The sequence below is a fragment of the Xyrauchen texanus genome, chromosome 13 (genome assembly GCF_025860055.1).
Source record: "Xyrauchen texanus isolate HMW12.3.18 chromosome 13, RBS_HiC_50CHRs, whole genome shotgun sequence".
NCBI lineage: Eukaryota > Metazoa > Chordata > Actinopteri > Cypriniformes > Catostomidae > Xyrauchen > Xyrauchen texanus.
In genome coordinates this window covers 11,857,436-11,881,969 of record NC_068288.1, presented here as the reverse complement: position 1 = coordinate 11,881,969, position 24,534 = coordinate 11,857,436, and the positions used below count along the sequence as shown (strand labels likewise).

General features: G+C 42.4%; 1 protein-coding gene across 1 annotated transcript in view; it reads left to right on the top strand.

Moving 5' to 3' along the window:
* Positions 1-21,115, top strand: part of LOC127653526 (E3 ubiquitin-protein ligase MARCHF7-like) — a 32,254-nt gene extending 11,139 nt beyond the window's left edge. The window contains exons 3-11 of the mRNA XM_052140216.1: positions 4,600-4,755; positions 5,211-5,376; positions 8,568-8,747; positions 12,984-14,082; positions 14,493-14,662; positions 15,613-15,716; positions 19,434-19,535; positions 19,767-19,815; positions 20,299-21,115. Of these exons, the coding sequence (XP_051996176.1) occupies positions 4,600-4,755; positions 5,211-5,376; positions 8,568-8,747; positions 12,984-14,082; positions 14,493-14,662; positions 15,613-15,716; positions 19,434-19,535; positions 19,767-19,815; positions 20,299-20,396 (2,124 nt within the window). The 3' untranslated portion in view covers positions 20,397-21,115. The remainder of the gene's footprint in view (positions 1-4,599; positions 4,756-5,210; positions 5,377-8,567; positions 8,748-12,983; positions 14,083-14,492; positions 14,663-15,612; positions 15,717-19,433; positions 19,536-19,766; positions 19,816-20,298) is intronic.
* The last annotated feature ends 3,419 nt before the right edge of the window (positions 21,116-24,534 follow it).

Genomic DNA, 24,534 nt, shown 5'->3' with positions numbered 1-24,534 from the left:
ACTTTGTCAGCACTCCAGCATTTCTCTGTGGAGAGAGGAGAACCTTCCAGAAGAACAACCATCTCTGCAGCACTCCACCAATCAGGCCTGTATGGTAGAGTGGCCAGACGGAAGCAAAGGGGGCACTCCTCAGTAAAAAGGCACATGACAGCCCGCCTGGAGTTTGCCAAAAGGCACCTGAAGGACTCTGACCATGAGAAACAAAATTCTCTAGTCTGATGAAACAAAGTTTTAACTCGTTGGCCTGAATGGCAAGCATCATGTCTGGAGGAAACCAGGCACCGCTCATCACCTGGCCAATACCATCCCTACAGTGAAGCATGGTGGTGGCAGCATCATGCTGTGGGGATGTTTTTCAGCAGCGGAAACTGGGAGAGTAGTCAGGATTGAGGGGAAAAATGAATGCAGCAATGTACAGAGACATCCTTGATGAACTCTGCTCCAGAGCTCTCTGGACCCCAGACTGGGGCGAAGGTTCATCTTCAAACAGGACAAAGACACCAAGCACACAGCCAAGATAACAAAGGAGTGGCTATGGGACATCTCTGTGAAATGTCCTTGAGTGGCCCAGCCAGAGCCCAGACTTGAACCAGATTGAACATCTCCGGAGAGATCTTAAAATGTCGGTAAACCGACACTCCCCATCCAACCTGATGGAGCTTGAGAGGTCCTGCAAAGAATGGGAGAAACTGGCCAAAAATAGGTGTGCCAAGCTTGTAGCATCATACTTAAAACATTTGAGGCTGTAATTGGTGCCAAAGGTGCTTAAACAAAGTGCGTGCGTGCGTGCGTGGCTCTGAAAAGTGAGCATCTTGTGTGAATAAAGACTGTGTTATTTTGAATGGAGCATGCTGTCTCCTGCTGCCCCATTCCCTGGAACTAAGGGATTTGATACAATAATCTATATAGGCGATTTATTCTCTGTGATGTTGATTGGGACCAGTGTGTCTCAAGGCAGCTAGCAGACATTCGGATTAGCCAGTTTGTCTGCTTCCTGACCTGTCTCCCAAGTTAGTCCGATACTATCACTATATGAACCTCATCACGACAAGCAGGGAGGGGGCTAGAACATATTACGGTGTCTGACATCGGTTTTGCAGGTTCACTTCTCAATCTTCGATTGACTAAGCAGGACATTGTTAGTGCCGACATGAATAACAATCTTAGAAAAATCTACGTTTAGCATTAGCCAGCTTTTGTAAATTTGTTCTGATGTCAGAGGCTCTGGGACCTGAAATGCATTTTAACCATAGTGTCTGGAGTCTCTTTCCAAGTATCAAGGGTGCTTTGGGGGCATCATTGAGTGGGGAGAATCGAATGGAAATCCTAACAGGAATGGGAGAGTGGTGTGCTTTGCCCTTGGAGTATGCTGCCGAGACATCACCCAAATGCCCTGCTGTGGGGGCTCTACAGCCGGAACTTGTGTGTGTGTTTGTGTTGCTCACTGTACTACCCGCATCTGAAACTGTATCTACCAGCTTCTCTTTCTCACTGACCTCCACTAGCGTTCGGAGGCGTGTCTCTAACTCATTAACCTTCAGCCTGACTAATTCCTTACATTTTATAACATGTGAATCCCGCACTACTGATTGAAGAAGCTATAGTAAACGTGTGGCATGCAATGCACCAAGTGATAATATGAGCAGATGCATGACTTACTGCAATTGTTTGTAGTTGTGGTGGTTTTTGATCAGCGCGGGTTTGAGATTGATGCAAGTCCCTCACATAATTGTTGTTGTTGTGGTGGTGGTTCCTGATCACCAGTGATTTGAGATCGATGCAATGATCGGTGTAAAAAAATACAAAATGCATGCGGTAAAGCATGCAGTTTAATCCTGATAAGTGGAAAGGCAGGCGTGCGTGGTAAAATGCATGTAGTTGTATCAAGTTAAGTATAAAAACGCAGAAAACTATGCACTCAAAACAAATGGGAGAGATTAGTTTAAATGCTGAAAATAAAAAGATAAGTAATGCTAGCAGGCTACAAACATGAGCACTAGCACCAACAGGAACAGGAAATGGCTGTGGTGTTTGCAATAGAGGAGGAATGTTGTACAGAACTGAATTGGTTTTGCCATTGATTTTCTGTCCGTTTCTATTTAAAAATGCCGTGTGTGCACGTGTGTGTGTGTGTGTGTGTGTGTGTGTGTGTGCTTCTCCTGGATGCTTCAACATACACAAAAATGTTAGATTAGATCTGCAGGCATCATCGCAAGAGGTAAGACTAACTTTTCACAGATTCCCTATGAAAGATCCTGAGCAACTGAAGCTATGGGATAACAAAACACTGACAGAGTCACTCAAAATATTGGGCGTGCAGTGAACATTTTTCCCCTCGATTTCAGACCATCTGTAGGATCTGACCCTATCGACATGCCAACTCTCTTATGTCATGCTAGAGGCAGTTTGAACTTCACCCTCGTGACCATGCATATCACAGCTGGCCACAACTGGCTTTAGAATTTTTTTTTTTTCTTTAAATATTGAACTATTTCTTACACCTGTTGTTTTGCTTCAGAAGACATAAATTAATCCAGAGTCAAATTAATCTACTTTTATGATTCCTTCATGTGCTTTTTGTAGCTTCAAGATTTTAGCACCGATTCACTTGCATTTTATGGACCCACAGAGCTGAAATATTCTTTTAAAAATGTTAATTTGTGTTCAGCAGAAGAAAATCATAAACATCTGGGATCAGTAAAATGTCATAAGGCATCTAGAGGCATGACAGAGCCACTGTGGAGATCAGTCCTCCAGAACTGTAACCATCTTAAGTTCCGCTGCTCCGCTGGGTCTATGGGAAGGTCTTCGGGTTACACTGGCTTATTTCATTGGGCTTTTTATAGGGCGTGCTGGATTCCTGGCCCTGGATCTCGTCAGCATGTCAAGGTCTGTCTCGCTAGATAAGGTTACTGAAGCACCCTGGATTGCATTAGGGTCTCGGGAACGTTTCCATGATCACATGTAATAACTTTGCTACATCATGATATTAGTCGGTCTTAGTATGAAGTGGACATTAAACAAGGTTTGCCACCATCCGCTCCTTCATAAATTTCTAAACTCACAACAAGGAAAAATTCCCATATGGAAGAGTTTGCAGTGGTGTTTTGATTCACTGTTCATGGTTTGCAAGTAAACTTACTTATTTAGCTCAAGTTAAATTAACTTTAAATCACAGGTGAGTTAACTTGTAACTAGTTAAAGTATCAGTGTTTTTATTTAAATTGAGTTGTATCACGTCTTATCCAATATAAGGGAAATTATGACTGAAATCCAAGTTAGCCATATGACACATTAGATTCTGCTCCGTACATAAATCTGCACTGTTTTAATGTACAATTTAGTAAAGAAGAATGGATTAAATTTAACATGCTCAAAGTTCACCAGAGGTAACTCTAGCACCCTAATGGTGACTTAAAAAAAAATCACAACTATCACAGCTACAATAAAACAACAATAGTCATAAGTATTAAAACTATAGATTTTTCCCCTTGGTGAGAAGTTCTCGTTTTGAACAAACAATTTTTTTCAAGGGCTTATGGGGATTCCACACAACCACACTTTTGTACTTGATAATTTTGAGTTGGTAGTACTCAAAGCCAAAGTTTAAAGAATGTGATAATTCCAAAATGTCACATTTCAAGTACTGTATAATTAGGACCACTTAAATTTTTTTATTAAAGGGATAGTTCGCCCAAAAATGAAAATTCTCTCATTGACTCCCCATCGTGGCATCCCAGATGTGTATGACTTTCTTTCTTCTGCAGAACACGAATTAAGATTTTTAAAAGAATATTACTGCTCTATAGGTCCTCACAATGCATGGGAATGGATGCCAAAATTTGGAAGCTCCAAAATCCACAAATGGAGCATAAAAGTAATCCTTATGTCTCCACTGGTTAAATCCATGTGTCCAGACTTTTCTATATTTAAGTGTTTGTTTTTTTATTTATTTTTTATTTATTTTATCATAAATTCTCTTCCTTGCCCAGTAGGGGTGATATGCATGAAGAATGTTAATCACCAAAAGCAGAAAAAAGTGGGGATTGACAGAGCAGAGAGGAGAATTTATAGGAAAAAGGAATTTAATATTGATCTGTTTCTCACTCAAACCTATCTCATCACTTCTGAAGACATGGATTTAACCACCAGAGTCATCTAGAGTACTTTTGTGGATTTAAAATTGACACCCATTCACTTGCATTGTATGGACCTATAGAGCTGAGATATTCTTCTAAAAATCTTAATTTGTGTTCAGCAGATGAAATAAAGTCATACACATCTGGGATGGCATGAGGGTGAGTAAATGATGAGAGAATTTTCATTTTTGGGTGAACTATCCCTTTAATGACAACTTTAGGGTTTAGGGAGTAATGTTTTTTTTTTTTTTTTTTTTTGTATATACATTTATTCGTCAATGCCATGAACGTTTGAGGCAATAAAATAGTTTAAGAAACCTACCATTCAACATGAATGGTCTTGAAGAGAAAAATGCCAGAGCGATATAGAACAAACAACAGTTGAATGACTCTGTCATGTTTGTCTTCCCATGTCCACGTGTTTTGTGATTGTTTCTCAAGTTTCTTTTGTGTGTTCCAGAGTTCCCATTTGGTCAGCTCACCGAGAGGTTACAGCTCATCTGAGAGCCGCCGCTCAAGCTGGAAACTCTCCACACCTATCACGGTCTCCTCTTCCTCCTCGTCTTCCTGTGATCGATCATGGATCGACTCCTCCAATGGGGACCGAGGCAGACTTGTAAGTATTTTCGTAAATTATTAAGTCAAACTCTTAACTTGCATGATTAGGTTGCCAACATTTAGTTTGAGTGTTGTATTGGAAAATACGGTACCACCTGCACGCATATTTTTTTGTAACCATGCAGATTATATGAACAAAACATGCTTTTCTGAAGTCGAGAATCGGCTTATGCTTATCAAATAAGTAATAGAGGGCCGTTAGATTATGTATACACACAATACTGTCCACTGATTTTGCTTTTAATTATTATTTTTTTTTTAATATTATTCCTCTCTCGTAAAACCATGCCACCAGTCGGATTTGGACTCCACCATGGAGCAAAATCGATTATGTTTTTGATACCTCTTTGAGGCCTTCTTAACTAGTAATATCACTTGTAGTCCCCAAAAATATTGGAGGCTGTTGAGCCATTGTATGACATCAGACTGTGTGTTTGGGTGCATGTATTTCAGACCAACTCTGAAAGAAGACTGGGAACCTACTCTGGACTTTTGGGCACGTCCCAAGACAGCGAGTCTAAACGAGCAAAACTGTCCTATACAAATAGAGCAGCGTATTCCAGAACCCCATCGACCTCTACACCTGCCAGCTCTTACTCCGCTTTAGGAAGGATGTCAGGTGATCGCACATGAAGAATTACCACCATAAAGTATTTTGAATAGGCAGTTGTCCTATGCTCATGCATTATGGTCCATTTAAACACAGGTCTTATGTTTGGTGTATCTTATGATTAGTGATGTCATGATACCAAAATTTCAGTAGTCTGTACAGATGCCAGTGAAATTTCACGGTTCTCGATACCAATGGCGATACTACTGGAAAAATATGCTAATTTGGTAATGTGCTATTGAGCACACTCCTTTTAGCCTATTAAAAGTGACATTTAAATATAAATAATAAAATTAAAGAAATGCATATTTCCTTTTTCTTAAGTATGCATTACTTATGTGTGCGTACTGTGCATCCGGAATGTATTCGCAGCGCATCCCTTTTTCCACATTTTGTTATGTTACAGCCTTATTCCAAAATTGATTAAATTCATTATTTTCCTCAGAATTCTACAAACAATACCCCATAATGACAACGTGAAAGAAGTTTGTTTGAAATCTTTGCAAAAGTATTCAAAAAATCACATGTACATCAGTATTCACAGCCATTGCTCAATACTTTGTTGAAGCACCTTTGGCACCAATTACAGCCTCAAGTCTTGAGTATGATGCTACAAGCTTGGCACACCTATTTTTGGGCAGCTTCTCCAATTCTTCTTGCAGGACCTCTCAAGCTCCATCAGGTTGGATGGGGAGCGTCGGTGCACAGCCATTTTCAGATCTCTCCAGAGATGTTCAATCTGGTTCAAGTCTGGGCTCTGGCTGGGCCACTCAAGGACATTCACAGAGTTGTCCCGTAGCCACTCCTTTGTTGTCTTGGCTGTGTGCTTGGCGTTGTTGTCCTGTTGGAGGTCCAGTGCACTCTGGAGCAGATTTTCATCAAGGATGTCTCTGTACATTTGCTGCATTCATCGTTCCCTGTTCCGGTCTCTGAAAAACATCCCCACAGCATGAAGCTGCCACCACCATGCTTCACTGCAGGGATGGTATTGGCCAGGTGATGAGCGGTGCCTGGTTTCCTCCAGACATGATGCTTGCCATTCAGGCCAAAGAGTTCAATCTTTGTTTCCTCAAACAAGAGAATTTCTCATGGTCCGAGTCCTGCTCTAGGAAGAGTTCTGGTGGTTCCAAACTTCCATTTATGGATGATGGAGGTCAATGTGCTCATTGGGACCTTCAATGCTGCAGAACATTTTCTGTACCCTTCCCCAGATCTGTGCCTCGTGTTAAAATCCGGGCTCTGGCTGGGCCACTCAAGGACATTCACAGTGTTATCCCTAAACCTCTCTTGCATTGTCTTGGCTGTGGTCCAGTCTGAGGTCCTGAAAGCTCTGGACCAGGTTTTCATTAAGGGTTTCTCTGTTCATTAAGGATTTTGCTGCATTCAGCTTTCTTTCAACCCCGACCAGTCCCTGCAGCTGAAAAACACCCCCACAATATGATGCTACCACCACCATGCTTCACCGTTGGGATGATATTTTGCAGGTGATGAGCAGTGCCTAGTTTCCTCCCAGATATGATGTTTGGAATTGAAGCCAAACAGTTCAATCTTTGTTTCATCAGACCAGAGACTCTTGATTCTCACCATCTGAGAGTCCTTTTAGGTGCTTTTTTGTGTCAGACCTTAACGGTCATGAAGACCCTAACAGCTTACAGATGGTAGGCAATTAAGGTCACAGTTATTATAACTTTGGACTCTAAAGATACCTTTCTACTGACTCTCTGAAAAACACCAAAAGAAAGATGCCCATGGTCCCTGCTCATCTGTTTGAACGTGCCTTAAGCATGCTGCATGGAGGCATGAGGACTGCAGATGTGGCCATGGCAAACAATTGCAATGTCTGTATTGTGAGACGCATAAGACAGCACTACATTGAGACAGGAAGGACAACTGATCATCCTCGCAGTGGCAGACCATGTGTAACAACCCCTGCACAGGATCAGTACATACGAATATCACACCTGCGGGACAGGTACAGGATCTCTATTATTGCTCAGACTGTCCACCATAGGCTGAGAGAGGCTGGACTGAGAGCTTGTTGGCCTGTTGTAAGGCAGGTCTTTACCAGACATCACCGGCCACAAAGTCGCCTATGGGCACAAACCCACCTTCACTGGACCAGACAGGACTGGCAAAAAGTGCTCTTCACTGACGAGTCACAGTTTTGTCTCACCAGGGGTGATAATCGGACACACGTTTATCATCAAAGGAATGAGCGTTACAACAAGACCTGTACTCTGGAGTGGGATCGATTTGGAGGCGGAGGGTCCATCATGGTCTGTGGTGGTGTCACAACATCATCGGACTGAGCTTGTTTTCATTGCAGGCAATCTCAACCCTGTGCATTACAGGAAAGGCCTCCTCCTCCCTCATGTGGTACCCTTCCTGCAGGCTCATCCTGACATGACCCTCCAGCATGACAATGCCACCAGCCATACTGTTCGTTCTGTGCGTGACTTCCTGCAAGACAGGAATGTCAGTGTTCTGCCATAGCCAGCGAAGAGCCCAGATCTCAATCCCATTGAGCACATCTGGGACCTGTTGGATCGGAGGGTGAGGGCTAGGGCCATTCCCCCCAGAAATGTCTGGGAACTTGCAAGTGCCTTGGTAGAAGTGTGGGTAACATCTCACAGCAAGAACTGGCAAATCTGCTTCAGTCCATGAGATGCAGCACTGCAGTACTTAATGCAGCTGGTGGCCACTGTCCTTAAAGCCCATCCCTACACCTTCCCCTAAACATAAGGATACTAGGGAGTCAAAATTTGACACTACTCTGGTACTGTAGAAACACTGGTATCGTGACATCTTTTTATTTCAGTATCGACTTGGTACCGAAGTACTGGTATTTTGTCATCACTAATTGTCATAATTTAAGTAATTGCTCCTAGAAAAGTGCTTTTTAGCAAGTTTAAGTTTTCTTCAGTATGATACAAAATGTGAAATACAGGTGTCCAAAAGTATTTTTACACCTCGTGTGTACATAAAAAAAAGACCCTTTTTATTTAATACAGGTGTGTTGATTCTGAATTCACTGTATGGCTAATATAATTTCAATGTGTAGCTTTAACTTTTTACCTCATAGAAATAACTGGATTAGCCAAACCTGTTAATTAGAAGGGGGTGCCCACATACTTTTGAATATAAAGTGCATTTCTCCAATATGTTTATATGGTGGATTAATAAATTTATCTTGTGTTAAGATTCATCATGGAAGTCTGCCATTAGTCCTTTGTCTAGATCGTCGTCTTCATCATCCTCTTCCGCATCCACTCAGTCAGAGAGTCTGTGGGCCCGCAGGGATTTGGAGAAGAGGGCAGATTCAGGGATGACCTCACTGGGAGAGTCGAGTTACCGGCCCAGTGGTCTGACATCTTCACTGTGTATGTTCATTTTAGGTGAACTCCTCCTTAAACACACCTGATTCAGCTCATTAGTAGAGTGATCCATGAACTGAACTGGGTTTGTCAGATAAAACATCCACAATGTCCAGAACTGCACATTGTGGATGTTTTATCTGACAAACCCAGTTCAGTTCATGGATCACTCTACTAATGAGCTGAATCAGGTGTGCCTTTGTTGGCAAAAAAAAAAACATTGTGTAAATATGTAATTTTATGTAGCCCATCATGGTAACCATATTTAACATAATAAATAAATAATAATAATAATAATCATTTATTTATATAGCACCTTTTAGCGATTTAAGCACAAAGTGCTTCACAAAATCCATATCACGCACGTAAAACCCAAAATATTCACATAGTAATAAAAGCAAGTCTATACAAATGAGTTTTTGAACGAGTCTTAAAAACGGACACAATTCAGCAGATCCAGTCTTCTAGGGAAGGCTGCTCTGGCAGCTCTATCTCCTTTTTGTTTTGTTTCTGGATCTTGCTACAGCCAACAGTTCATGACAAGGTCTTTGAGGTCTAATGTTTATATGGTCTTAATGGTTCTGCTAAATATTCTGGTGCCAACCCATGTAATGCCTTATGTAATTAAGCTCTACTTTTATGGCACACGGACATCGGAGCAACCGTTGTTCTTGTCTACCATCGCCAGACACTGTTAAAATATAAGATTCATGCAACAACCAAGCTGCATGATGATCTGCAGGAGTTGCTACGCAAACTCTGCTTGCTGCAGAGACCAGCCCTCCAGTCCTCGGCATTGCCGGTGCCCGGGGGAGGGAACGTCGTAAGCGGTGTGTGAGGAAGCACAAGCGTGGCAAGAGGGCGGGGGTCCATGCTAGGCTAAAAACAAACCCTAGCCGGCCGGCTAGCCCATCTATCCTGCTCTCAAATGTTTGCTCCCTGGACAATCATCTGGACTATATCCGACTCCAGCAGACTACGCAGCACAAGCTTAGAGACTGCTGCGTCTTTGTTTTCACTGAGAAGTGGCTCAGCGACAGAGTTCTGGATTCTGCCATTTACCTAGATGGACTCACCTCGTTTCGTGCCGACAGAAATGCAGCTCTGTGCGGCAAGACTCGCGGTGGTGGCTTGTGTGTTTACATCAACACTGAATGGTGTAATAACTCTTATGCAAGTCTCGTTACTGCTCATCGCTGGTGGAGCTTGTGACCGTTAGATGCAGATCTTTTTATTTACCACGGGAATGTTATTATAACCGGAATTTACATTCCCCCCCCAGCGCTAACGCTAAGGAAGCGCTCTGTGAACTGTATGGGGCTATGAGCGAACTGCAGAACGCTCACCCTGACAGACCGTTTATTGTTGCCGGAGATTTCAACCATGCAAATCTCAAGACAGTGCTCCCTAAATTCCATCAGTATGTGGACTTTGCAACGAGAGGGGCAAACACGCTTGATCTTGTTTACACAAACATCCCAGGCGCGTACCGGGTGGAGCCCCGCCCCCACCTCGGCTACACAACCACGTCTCTGTTATGCTAATTCCAGCATACAGACCGCTCGTCAGATGCACAAAACCACTCCAGAAGCAGATGAAAACCTGGCCAGCAGGAGCCATCTCTGCTCTTCAGGACTGTTTTGAGTGAACTGACTGGCACATGTTCAGGGAGGCTGCAACATATGGCGACTCTAACAACTTGGAGGAATACACAGCATCAGTGACCAGCTACATCAGCAAGTGCATTGATGTCACCTTTTCCAAGACCATCACCACACGCTCCAACCAGAAGCTGTGGATGACTGCGGAGGTGCGTGCGCTGCTGAGGACCCGAGACTCCGCCTTCAGAGCAGGCGACAAGGCTGCCCCAAGAACAGCGAGGGCCAAACTGTCCTGGGCCATCAGAGAGGCAAAGCGCGCGCGCACACCCAGAGAATCCACATTCACTTCCAGGACAGCGGCCATATGCAGTGCATGTGGCAGGGCATCCAGGCCATCACCAACTACAGGACAGCATCTATTGCCTGTGACAAAGATGCCTCCTTTCCAGATGCGCCGAACGACGTGGTGGCGAGGAGGACCACCCCTCCTCCCAACGACCAGGTGCTCTGTCTTACCACGACTGATGTGAGAAACTCTACATATTCAACCCACGGAAAGCTGTTGGACCAGACAACATTCCTGGCAGAGTGCTCAGAGGATGTGCAGACCAGATGGCAGATGTTCTTACCGACATCTTCAACATCTCTCTGAGCAGTGCTGTCGTTCCAACATGCTTCAAGGCCACCACCATCGTCCCTATGCCAAAGAAGTCTTCAGTGTCCTGCCTCGATGACTACCGTCCCATCGCACTCACCCATCATCATGAAGTGCTTCGAGAGGTTCACCATGAGGCACATTAAGACCCAGCTGCCCCCCTCACTAGACACACTGCAGTTTGCGTATCGTCCAAACCGTTCAACGGACGGCACCATCGCCACAACCCTCCATCTGGCCCTCACCCACCTAGATAAAAAGGACTCATACGTTCGAATGCTGTTCATAGACTTCAGCTCAGCATTTAACACAATCATTCCTCAGCACCTGATTGGAAAGCTGAACCTGCTGGGCCTGGACACCTTCCTCTGCAACTGGATCCTGGACTTCCTGACTGGGAGACCTCAGTCAGTCTGGATCGGGAACAGCATCTCCACCACCACACTGGGCTCTGGGGCCCACCTGGGCTGAGTGCTCAGTCCACTGCTGTTCACTCTGCTGGCTCACAACTGTGCAGCAATGCACAGCTCGAACCACATCATTAAGTTTGCCGATGACACGACCGTGGTGGGTCTCATCAGCAAGAACGACGAGTCCGCATACAGAGAGAAGGTGCAGTGGCTAACAGACTGGTGTAGAGCCAACAAACCTGTCCATGAATGTTGTTGACTTTAGGAGAGCACAGAGTGACCGGTTTCCTCTGTGGAGATCGTCAAGAGCACCAAATTCCTTTGTGTTCACCTGGCGGAGAACCTCACCTGGTCCCTCAACACCAGCTCTATTACCAAGAAAGCCCAGCAGCTTCTCTACTTTCTTCGAAGGCTGAGGAAAGTACATCTCCCACCCCCCCCATCCTCACTACATTCTATAGAGGGACTATTGAGAGCAACCTGAGCAGCTGCATCACTGGCTGGTTTGGGACTTGCACCTTCATCTTTTTGCACTACTGTGTCTCACTGTGCCTATTGTCCTGTTAATTTTTAGAAATGTATTGTACTGTCCCGTACTTTTTGCACACGTTTGCACGTACACTTTATATAGGGATGTTATTTAGTCTGTGTAGTCTCATGTGGTTTTGTGTTTGTCCTATGTTGTCTTATGTAGCACATGGTCCTGGAGGAACGTTGTCTCGTTTCACTTTGTACTGTACTAACTTTATATGGTTGAACGACAATAAAAACCACTTGACTAATAAAATCCAAAAATCAACCCAAAAATCAGTTGGTAACCAGTGCAAAGAAACTAAACCAAGTAATATGATCAAAAGACCTTGTTTGTGACAAGTCTAGCTGCAGCATTTTGCACTGATTGTAGCGGTGTTAAAGTGCATTGATTTAACACTGCAAGTTGTCATTACAAATATCAAGGAAAAATAAAAGCATGTATGAGCTTTCTTAACTCAAGACATGTCTTGCCTTGAAAATTTTCCTTAATTGATAAAAAAAAAAAGATTGAATTAACTTCCTGACATGGTATTACAAATTTTAATTGGTGTCAAAATAGACTATAAATTTCACCACCTGCTGAATATTTGTGACCACCTTAAGTGCTGACTCAGTTTTTTTTTTTTATTTAATTTTTTTATCATGACAGTTTAGAACAACCACTAGTATTTATCTAAAGGAAATTAGATTAGAGCCACCCAATTTTGTATATCTCCTATTTTCACTTGAAGAACATGTAAATTAGTCAGATCATAGCATTGAGGGTTACAAATACAACTGCAGGTCATCTGCATAGCAATGAAATTGTATTTTTGAATGACATTAGTGAAAACCGTGTAGGGCCTAATGGAGGTCCTTGCGGAACACCACAATTCATTTTAGAAGAGGAGGACATCTCCACTCCAACAAACACTACAAATTTCCTATTTGTCAAGTAGGAAACTAACCTGTCTAATGGCACTCTAGTTATTCCCACCCATCTCTTCAATGTATCAATTAAAACTGAATGATCAACTCAGTCTTATTTCTTTTTGTGCTTCAGATCGCTCTGAGCGTGTTACCTCCACCTATGCACAGGGTGCTCGACCCAAAGAGAGCCAGTACTCCTCCTACAGAGAGAGCGGTTCATCCAGTCACTGTATCCCGACTGAGTACCTCCCCCCACTGGAACGTAGTTCCCACAGACTGACCTCCTCGTTCCCGTCTGGCCCTTTCTCTCGTGAAACTCCACGTTCCACTTCCAGTTCTAGCTCCACCAAAACCTCCACCTCTGTCTCAGATCCCTCCCAAGTTTCATCCTGGAGCTCCACCCCTTACACGGCCCTTACTGATCGACGCTCCAGCCCACCTCTATCTAACCCCGCCCCTGCTCCACTCACTACTCGGAATAGTGGTGACTCCGATGGCAGGCGAACAACCAGGCGTCTGCTATCCCGGCTTTTCTCCCGACGCTCCAGTCAGGAGTCAAGCTCTACTACTAGCTCTGTGTCTGATTCAAGGTCATATGAATCTGGCCCAGATGAAGCCCCGCCTAATGAAACTCCTCCTCCAGTCAGTAGAGCGAATTTGGAAGCAGAGCTGAGGAGCTCTGACCCAGTTCAGGCATTTTCATTTCTGCGCAGACGCGGGCCGTCCCTTGCTGCTGTGCAGGAGAGTGCCAATGTGGAGCCTGAACCGGAATCGCTCAGGGCTTCAGGAGGCCTGGCTTGGCTAAACTGGAACCGCTGTACCCCTCTGTTTTCTCGGCGTCGAAGGGATGGTCAGGATGAAAGTGCGCGCTTGAACCCTCGCAGTTCACCCCAATTTCCCCTTGGTGACCAAAATGGCCGTAAAACACCCAACCGGGGCTCTTGCTGTGAAGATGATGACGAGGATGAAGAAGAGTCTTCATCATCAGAGGGTGCTACAGCAGCACCCTCCACTGAAGCCTCAGGTCTCTCGTCATCACTTCTGCAGGATGGAGCCCGTCTAGCAGGACGGAGCAACGGGATTGGCAGAGTGGTGTCCAGCCCCCTCTTTCGTATGCCTGAGAATGTAATAATTGGTGTGGGAGCAGAGGGGAGGTGTCAAACTGACGAACAGTTGAAAGAAAAACCTGCCCCTTCCAGAGACCCAGAGAGACTACGAAAGATTCAGGAGAGGTAAGACTTATAAAGCAATGTTGATGTTCACTACACGTTAATAAATGATTTAAAGAGGATGCATCAATGGAAGAGGATTTTTGGACCATTTAGGAAAAATGGCAAGGAACTTGAGGCCAAAGCTGCCACAGCTTGCTTGTCAATAGAGTATGCTTGGAAATTATAGATTACTTAACCTTGAGCAAGACGTAATGGCAGGCGAAAGAACGAAGTAAACCTCAGGCTTAATGGGTCCTGTTCACTAACAATTGCATATTTTTTGCCTGAAGTTAGAATTAATTTAAATGCAAAGTTGCTGCAGAATCAAGATTTTACACCGGTTCAATGTACTGTCGATGATTGAGACCCAATTGTAGTGGTTGTTTACCATTTCATTTGCTGATTATATCCACATCTTTCCTAATTTATAGTTTGCTATTGGAGGATTCTGATGAAGAGGAGGGTGATCTATGCAGAATCTGTCAGATGGGGGAGCAGTCGAGTTCCAACCCTCTGATCGTGCCCTGCAAGTGCACTGGCAGCCTGCAGTACGTGCACCAGGACTGCATTAAGAAATGGCTTCACTCCAAAATCAGCTCTGGTATGGGTAATGTATTTTCCAGAGGGTGGCAATAAAAAAAGACGTAACCGTTGTGTATATTAGTTTGTATGATATGCAGCCTGATCTCTTGAACGTTACGTGACCATTGCAACTTTTTTGCGTGTCTAATTACATGTTTCGCTGCAGTTTCCTATTGAAATGTCCAGGGGGGGGGTGCCAAAAGCAAGTGTTGTAATCAGACAAGATTTAAAGATAAATATTAGATGGAGATTTTTAATGAATAAAGTGTACCTCCCTAACCTAAATCTAACCAATAGTGATCTAAAAAGCAAATGTGAGGTAAACATCCTTTCCCTAAACAACACCTAAACCTTACCGATTGTCCAAAAACTAAATTAGAAATGAAAGCACACTTTCTGAAGCAACGACACTTTCGTCTCACATGTCAGCATGCATACTTGGTTAGGCTCGAACCATGGTCTTATGAGTCCAAAGCCCAATACTCCATCAGGTGAGCTACCATGCAAGCTAACCACGTTGGAATACGTTTGTACAAGTAGGCGAGTCTGTAATACCTTTGTTAAAATTGGTAGTTTTTCAAGAGATGCATTATAGGAATTGATTCAATATCATAACGTTGCAGTGTTAGAGTAATTGTATGAAAAATCAGCTGTTGTAGATGTGATTTGTGTAAAGGTGGATAAAACGCAGTTATTTTAAGGCCTCTAGTGTTCATTTCACCACAGGAAACTGCAATGAAACGTAGAACAAGGCACGTAAATGTCAGTTTACATACGTTCATTCTATTTGACTAGGTTGAATTTATGCCATCTACACTTGTCAGTTTGAAAAGGGGGATCTGGGATTCAGCACCTGTGAACTGGAAGGCAGTCTATTAAATGTTCTAATATCTAGTGAAGAACACTTATTTATGCTTGTAGTATTTGCAATGTTTTTAATTCTGTCTGTGTATCTGCTATGATATGCAGGCTCTAACTTGGAGGCCATCACTACCTGTGAGCTTTGCAAGGAAAAACTGCACCTGAACATTGAGAACTTTGACATTAATGAGCTCTACAGGTCTCATGAGAGGGTGAGTGGATCAAAATTTGACTTGTCAGTCAAGCACATTTGTTTTGACCATATCCTTGCAGACTTATGCTAAAATGCTTTATTTTTTTCACATCAATCTACACTCCATACCCCATAATGACATGGCAAAAACCATATTTTTGAATACTTTATTAAATTTATTAAAAAGAAAAAACTGAAATATCACATTGTCATAAGTATTCAGACCCTTAACTCAGTACTTAGCTGAAGTACCTTTTTAGCAGCGATTACAGCCTCAAGTCTTTTTGGGTATGATGTGACAACCTTTGCACACCTGGATATGGGGATTTTATGCCATTTCTCTCAAGATCTGTCAGATTGGATAGGCACCGTGGGGGGACAGCCATTTTCAAGTATCTCCAGAGATGTTCGATTGGGTTTAATTCTGGGCTCTGGCTGGGCCACTCAAGGATAGAGTTGTTCCTAAGCCATTCTTGCGTTGTCTTGGCTGTGTGCTTGGGGTCATTGTCCTGTTGGAAGGTGAACCTTCGGCCCAGTCTGAGGTCCTGAGCACTCTGGACCAGGTTTTCATTAAGGATATCTCTGTATTTAGTGATGTTCAGCTTTCCTTCAAACCTGGCCAGTCTCCCAGTCCTTGTCGCTTAAAATCACCCCCACAGTATGATGCCGCCACCACCACCACCACAATGCTTCACCGTTGGGATGGTATTGCGCAGGTGATGAGCGGTGCCTGGTTTCCTCAAGACATGCTGCTTGGAGTTGAGGCCAAACAGTTAAATTTTCATTTCATCAGACCAGATAATCTTGTTTCTCACAGTCTGAGAGTCCTTTAGGTGCTTTGTTGTATCTTGCATTGCGGAGAGGCTTCCATATGGCAACTCTGCGTGCGTGCGGTTGAAGTCAGAAGTTTACATACACTTGGGTTGTTTTTAACCACTCCACAGATTTATTATTATCTGCTTTGTGCTTGACAAAAGTAATTATTTAAATAATTGTTTTATAATTGACAGATTGGTTCACTTTTAATTGACTATCACAATTCCAGTGGGTCAGAAGTTTACATAAACTAAGTTAACTGTGCCTTTTAAGCAGCTTGAAATATTCCAGAAAACAATTAGCTTCTGATAGAAGGTGTACTGAATTGGAGTTGTACCTGTAGGCTTAAAAATACATCCACCTTCAATCTCAGTGCCTTTGCTTGACATAATGGGAAAATCAATATAAAATCAGCCAAGACCACAGAAAAAACAATTTTGGACCGCCATAAGTCTGGTTCATCCTTGGTGTAATTCCAAAACACCAGAAGGTACCACGTTCATCTGTACAAACGCCATGGGACCACACAGCAATCATACCGCTCAGGAAGGAGACTCATTCTGTCTCCTAGAGATTACCGTAGTTTGCCTCAAAAAGCAGGTGAAGATGCTGGAGGAAATGGGTAGACAAGTATCTATATCCACAGTAAAACGAGTCTTATATCAACATAACCTGAAAGGCTGCTAAACAAGGGAGAAGCCACTGCTGCAAAACTGTCATAAAAAGCCAGACTACAGTTTGCAAGTGCACATGGGGACAAAGATCTTTTTGAGAAATGTCCTCTGGTCTCATGAAACAAATATTTAAAGAGCAACATGCAGGTTGGACACCCCTATATAGCATAGTGTATGTTGATGATAAAACAACTAGATTTTCTGAACTGGAGTAATATATATTTGGCCATTAACGATATTTTGAGATAAATTGTGATAAAATAACTTCCGCGTCTATAAAGCACTAACCGGAAGTGACGATGGGTGAGGGAGTCTGGTCAAGTTCAAGCTCAGGTTACAATGGATGCGAATGAAGAAACCGAGTTCTCCGGTGTGGCCGAACATGCCTATGATGGCCCACAGGCCTATAATTATGAGCAAATTAAGAGTTAAAATAATTAAAAGTAAGACTTACTCTGCTAAGTCCTCGTTTTCGTTGCACAGAATGTCTGCTAACGTTAGCACTTTGTCCTCCAGTCCAGCCCGCGCCAAAATCCGGTGTACACTTAGACGGTGGACTTGATTCCATCGAGTGCACCGAGGGAACAGCATCAGTAATCAGCCTCACGTGTTCCTTACTCCGAAATCCCATCCGAGACTCCAACAAATCTCCAGGTCGATAATTCTCCGGAGTGAAATGTGCGCCACAAACGACCGAGTGTGTGGTAACAGACGCGGCAGTGAAGTCTGCTCTCTTCACCTGCACAAAACGCACTCAAGACCGAAAAGCCTTGTTTTTTCTAGAAGGAAAATGATGGACACGATGTCATGACAGGCTGGAATTCGTGCAACCAGCACAAACACAATAATTTACCATTATGGCTTCTCTAAAACTTTCTGTCTCTCACTACTGCTCTAACTACATCAACACCCACAACGAGAGCTGACCGCGAGCTCTTTTGTTTGCCTCGCCCTACGTCATATGACGCGTTGATAGCGGGAAAGGCGTATCCCAGAGCCTAGCACATTTTCATCAAAATCTCTACATCAAATGAGATTTAATTAATAATTTCTACATATGTGTTTTTAAAAGACCTCTGCAGACAATATAAAGTATTAATTCAGTTATAAATTCAACCTGCATGTTGCTCTTTAACTGTTAATGTGACCATTATGTTTGGAGGAAAATTTCAGAACTTCTTAAACTACAATTAATTCTCATTAAAAGAAATCCTCAATGTGCAGCAATGACAGCTTAGCAGATGCTTGGCATTCTAGCCCACTCTAACCTTTTTTGTTTTTCTGTTTCAAACGTGGCTTTTCCTTTGCAGTTTTTCCCATAAGGCCTGCACCCTTTCTCGTTACTGTTGAGCAGATCGAAATCAATGAAGCCGTCAGCGGAGGACATGTGAGGTGTCTATTTCTCAAACTAGAGACTCTGATGTACTTATCCTCTTGTTTAGTTGCACATTTGGTCTTCCACATCTCTTTATGTCCTTGTTAGAGACAGTTGTGCTTTATCTTTAAAGACTGTAGTTACACCTTTGTATGAAATCTGCACAGATCTGGGGAAGGTTACAAAGAACATTGTTGTATTGAAGGTTTCCAAGAGCACAATGGTCTCCATAATTCTTAAATGGTGAAGTTTGGAACAACCAGGACTTTTCCTAGAACTTGCTGCCCGGCCAAACTGAGCAATCGGGGAAGGGGGCCTTGGTAAGAGAGGTGACCAAAACAGGAAACTGAGGCTGCAGTGGACACAGGCTCGCCAGACCGTAGACAATTTGAAATGAATCGCCTGTTCTGACTAATCTGGATCTCTGCTGAGGTACACACATGGTAGGCCCACTGCAGCCTCTGTTTTCTGTTCTGGAATGACAGAAGTGGACCCCAACATGGGGGTCCTGGGCCTCCCCTAGGTCGACTCAGCCTAACATGAGTACCTGGTGCTGTGTGTAAAACATCGCCACTGGGGAGACAAAGGTGGTCGGGCGTGGTGCTGGCCACCCACCCCCTCGTGTACAGTTCCGGCCTTCATAGGTGCTCGCTAACAGCACTTGCCCCTACAGTCTGTTAAGGCTAAATGGGGGATCTTTGACTTTTTTGTGTGTGTGTGTGTCCCCTTTATAGTGATTGAACTCACCTAGGAATGATTTGCAGCACCTACATACTCTTGCTCTGTATATTCAGTAGTGGCAAGGATACATGTCATAGCAAAGTAAATGCTAACCATTTGATTTCTTTTTTGCCTGCGATTGATTCCTCAGTCAGAGTACGAGTTCATCAGTTGCGGGTTGTATCTGGTGGTGCTCCTGCACCTGTGTGAGCAGAGGTTCTCTGATGTCCTTGGGGCAGTCAATGATGCCGGGGTAAGCAGCACTTCTTTTTTTATTTGTATTTTTTTATTACATTACCTGCCTTGTCCTTCCACATGTTTTCTCTTTCACACAAGAATCATTGTCTGTTCTGTTAGTTAATGTCCAATACAGTCCAAAAAATTGGTTCTGTCGTGTGAGCTGTCACACATGATATTATGGACATTTACATTGTAAATGAATGTTGTGATTTTGAAAACCAAAACGTTCTCCTCTCTCGCTCAGTTTTTCAACTTGGCGAGAACTCTGCACGAACACATGGACAATCTCGAAAGTACGTTTTGAATTACTTTTTATATTTGTATTGGTCCTGCACTGTAAAAACCTTGTCAGTTTGTCATGTTGATGTCTGCTTATTTATATAAAGCTTTACAAATGCTTGGGTAAGTATCAATTATAATAACACTTTGCCCATTCTGTGGATGTGGAATGTCGATACAGAATGTGTAAACCAAATGTATGACCGTGACAGTTTAAAGTCTTGCATTAAAATATATGCATGGCCTTTAATACAAATGTGTTATTGCATATTATTACACAAAAGCAGGTTAAGGATATTAGAATGTAAATCTCTTAAAATACACTTTTTCCATGTGAGTTATAAGTGACTGTAGGTCACAAGAAGTAGGTTACTGGTGCCTTGTGGTTGTTGTAATTCTTATGTCTGTTTCTTTCCATCTTTCTTTCTCCAAGTTTTGTTTCTCCAAGGTTGTTTTTGCTCATTGAGATTCTTCCTGATGTATTCGCACATTCACAGGTTCATACGCAGAATCCGATGATGAGACTGAAGACAGCAGGCCTTTCATCGACTTCGGTGATCTGGAGGATGATGATGATGAAGAGGAGGAGGTTTAATCAGGTGGTGGAAGGGAAGGGGTGTGGCTTGACAGTCTCCTCCCACTTCCTGTGTCACTTTTCTCCTCCTATTTGAAGTGACTTTAGCCAATGTCTTATTGGCAGCATAACCACTGTCCCTAGCCTATTACAAGGCTTTCATAATATGCAGATAAATGTTGTCAATAGAAGCTGATTGGATCACATTCTGATAAATGTTTTGTTTTCTTTTTTGCATCAGAGGTCGGTAAGCACTCTTGAAGCTTTATTCAGTAAAAAAAAAAAAAAAAAAAGTCCGGTGAACTGTCGACCACCATGAGTGCTTTACATGATATCTATGCTGAGACCGAAGCTGGGCTGGGGAGAGATTCATTCTTGCATACTTACACTGGTGCGGTGGTAAAAGATTGTCTGCTCATTTATAGGGCTGCTTGAAAATGGGATGATGTTTGGTAATATGTTGAATGATTTAAGAAAAATAAATAAACCACTTCATTTTCTTTTTGTTTTTATGCAATTAATACATTTGCGTTGACTTGTTGGTTTTCGGAGAATGGGTGAGTGAGAAAATGTGATCACTTTGCTTTCAAGACTTTCTATTTACAGAGGACCTTTTCCACAGTCCTTTTGTATGTTGTATGTTGCTTTATAATATCAATGTAATTTGCTTGAATTAATTATTACAATAAAATGGAGGTATTGATACCTCACAAAAACCTGCATTCTGCTTCAGAATTTTCTTACAGCTGGTTGACTGATTCTGTGAACTGCTTTGCACAACCTGACTTAATTTCCATATTTTCATAGTTTGAGTGCATCATGTAATACAATTATACCTAGGCATAAAAAGGACAAATATTAATACTCAAAAGCATGTTGAACTACAGGGGGGAGGGGGGGTTAGTTTCAAAAGCATTTTAAACTATAAAGGGGGGCGGGTCATTTCATTAATTATTTTAGAGTAGTTCACCCAAAAATTAAAATTCTCATCATTAAATCAAGTGAATGGCTTTTAGAACTTTGAACCTCAAAAAAGCACACTAAGGCAGCATAAAATTAATCAATATACACTCACCTAAAGGATTATTAGGAACACCATACTAATACTGTGTTTGACCCCCTTTCGCCATCAGAACTGCCTTAATTCTACGTGGCATTGATTCAACAAGGTGCTGAAAGCATTCTTTAGAAATGTTGGCCCATATTGACAGGATAGCATCTTGCAGTTGATGGAGATTTGTGGGATGCACATCCAGGGCACGAAGCTCCCGTTCCAACACATCCCAAAGATGCTCTATTGGGTTGAGATCTGGTGACTGTGGGGGCCATTTTAGTACAGTGAACTCATTGTCATGTTCAAGAAACCAATTTGAAATGATTCGAGCTTTGTGACATGGTGCATTATCCTGCTGGAAGTAGCCATCAGAGGATGGGTACATGGTGGCCATAAAGGGATGGACATGGTCAGAAACAATGCTCAGGTAGGCCGTGGCATTTAAACGATACCCAATTGGCACTAAGGGCCTAAAGTGTGCCAAGAAAACATCCCCCACACCATTACACCACCACCACCAGCCTGCACAGTGGTAACAAGGCATGATGGATCCATGTTCTCATTCGGTTTACGCCAAATTCTGACTCTACCATCTGAATGTCTCAACAGAAATCGAGACTCATCAGACCAGGCAACATTTTTCCAGTCTTCAACTGTCCAGTTGTGGTGAGCTCTTGCAAATTGTAGCCTCTTTTTCCTATTTGTAGTGGAGATGAGTGGTACCCGGTGGGGTCTTCTGCTGTTGTAGCCCATCCGCCTCAAGGTTGTGCGTGTTGTGGCTTCACAAATGCTTTGCTGCATACCTCGGTTGTAACGAGTGGTTATTTCAGGCAAAGTTGCTCTTCTATCAGCTTGAATCAGTCGGCCCATTCTCCTCTGACCTCTAGCATCAACAAGGCATTTTCAGCCCACAGGACTGCCGCATACTGGATGTTTTTCCCTTTTCACACCATTCTTTGTAAACCCTAGAAATGGTTGTGCGTGAAAATCCCAGTAACTGAGCAGATTGTGAAATACTCAGACCGGCCGTCTGGCACCAACAACCATGCCACGCTCAAAATTGCTTAAATCACCTTTCTTTCCCATTCTGACATTCAGTTTGGAGTTCAGGAGATTGTCTTGACCAGGACCACACCCCTAAATGCATTGAAGCAACTGCCATGTGATTGGTTGATTAGATAATTGCATTAATGAGAAATTGAACAGGTGTTCCTAATAATCCTTTAGGTGAGTGTAACTCCGTTTAATCTGTCTTCTGAAGCGATCCTTTTTATTTAGCATGAGAACAGACCAAAATACAACGACTGTTTCACCATAAATCTTAACATGATTTTAAGCTGCAACGTGCATCGAGGACTAGGAAGTTTCATCAAGCTTTAAATCATGATTGTAGCTATAGCAAGATGAACCGTGGGAAGTTACATTTTGGTCTGTTCTCACCCAAAACTGGATTGATTGTTTCATAAGACTTTGATTAAACCACTGGAGGCATATTAATTAATTTTATACTATCTTTTATGTGCTTTTTGGAGCTTCAAAGTTTTGGAAGCCATTTATTTGAGTTGTGAGGTCCAACAGAGCCAAGATATTCTTCTAATATGTTCTGCGGAAGAAAGTCCTACATATCTGGGATGGCATGAGGATGAGTAAAGTTGGAGAGAAAGGAAGGAGTGTCTGACGCAATAAAGTGGTGACTCGTTCAAAAAATTGACACAATCAAATAATCTGCATCAAACAATACTCTATTTCTTTTAAAGATTCAGTGCCATAAACTGGATGCTTTGGCAAATCATGTTAGATGACTACTTCCTCAGAGGTGCTCATTGTAGCTTCCTGGCATTGTTTAAATCAAATTTACTTTTTCTTAAAACTTCTGTGTCTTAGTTGTTGTCAAGTGTTTTACATGTGTAGCAACTATAACAAATGGAAAAGACAAAACAATCAGCTTTTAATTAATCCCATATCCATTACACAATTTGATATAATTACATATTTAATTTATTTGTCAGGGACAATACACATTAATAAATCAACTAATTGATGAAAATGTTCTGGATTTAGCCAAAAATGCTCATTTTCTTCTGCTGTCCATGCTGGCAGGTTGATGTCAAAGTGCAAAATTACATTAAAAAGGCTGTTTTTAAAACACTACAATCAAAACCATCCATCATCTATAGTCACTTATCCTATGCAGGGTCACGGGTTGTACAGGAGCCTAACCCAGCTGTCTTGGGCCAAAGGCAAATCAAAACCAATAACCAACGACGCCTAAGAGCATGATGTTCAAAAACACTGTGTATAATATCCATAAAACAATACCGCTAGTATTAAAGAGATAGTTCACCCAAAAATGAAAATTCTCTCATGCCATCCCACCCCATAACAAATTATGATTTTTAGAAGAATATCTCTGCTCTGTAGGTCCTCACAATGGAGTAATTGGATGCCAAATTTTGACACTCATAAAGGCAGCATAAAAGTAATCCATATGACACCAGTGGGTTAATCCATGTCTTCAGAAGTGATATGAAAGGTGTGGGTGAGAAACAGATAAATATTTAAGCTATTTTTAGCTAGAAAATCTTCTCTCTGCCCAGTAGGGGGTGGTATGCATGAAGAATGTGAATCACTAAAAACACAAGAAAAAAATGTGAGTGTATTATTAGTGAAGATCGCCACCTACTGATCAGGGAGGAGAATCTATAGAAGAACCTATCATATCGCTTCAGAAGATAAACATTTAACTGTGAGTCTTATGGATTACTTTTATGCTGACTTGTGTGATTTATGGAGCTTCAAAATGTTGGCACACATTCACATGCATTGTATGGACCAAAAGAGCTAAGAAATTCTTCTAAAAGATAATTTGCATTTAGCAGATGAAAGAAAGACACATCTGGGATGGCATAAGGTTGAGTAAATGATGAGAATTTTCATTTTTGGGTAAACTATTCCTTTAAGTGTACCATGTTGACATTTCTGGTTTGATGACTGGATTGTATTTAGAGAAAACCCCATGGCTTGTTAGATGTTACAAATAAGCAGGAAGTCCATTCCTGTCATGGGTTGCTCTAAAAGCAAAAGCTAATTGATCAACAGCCCTCT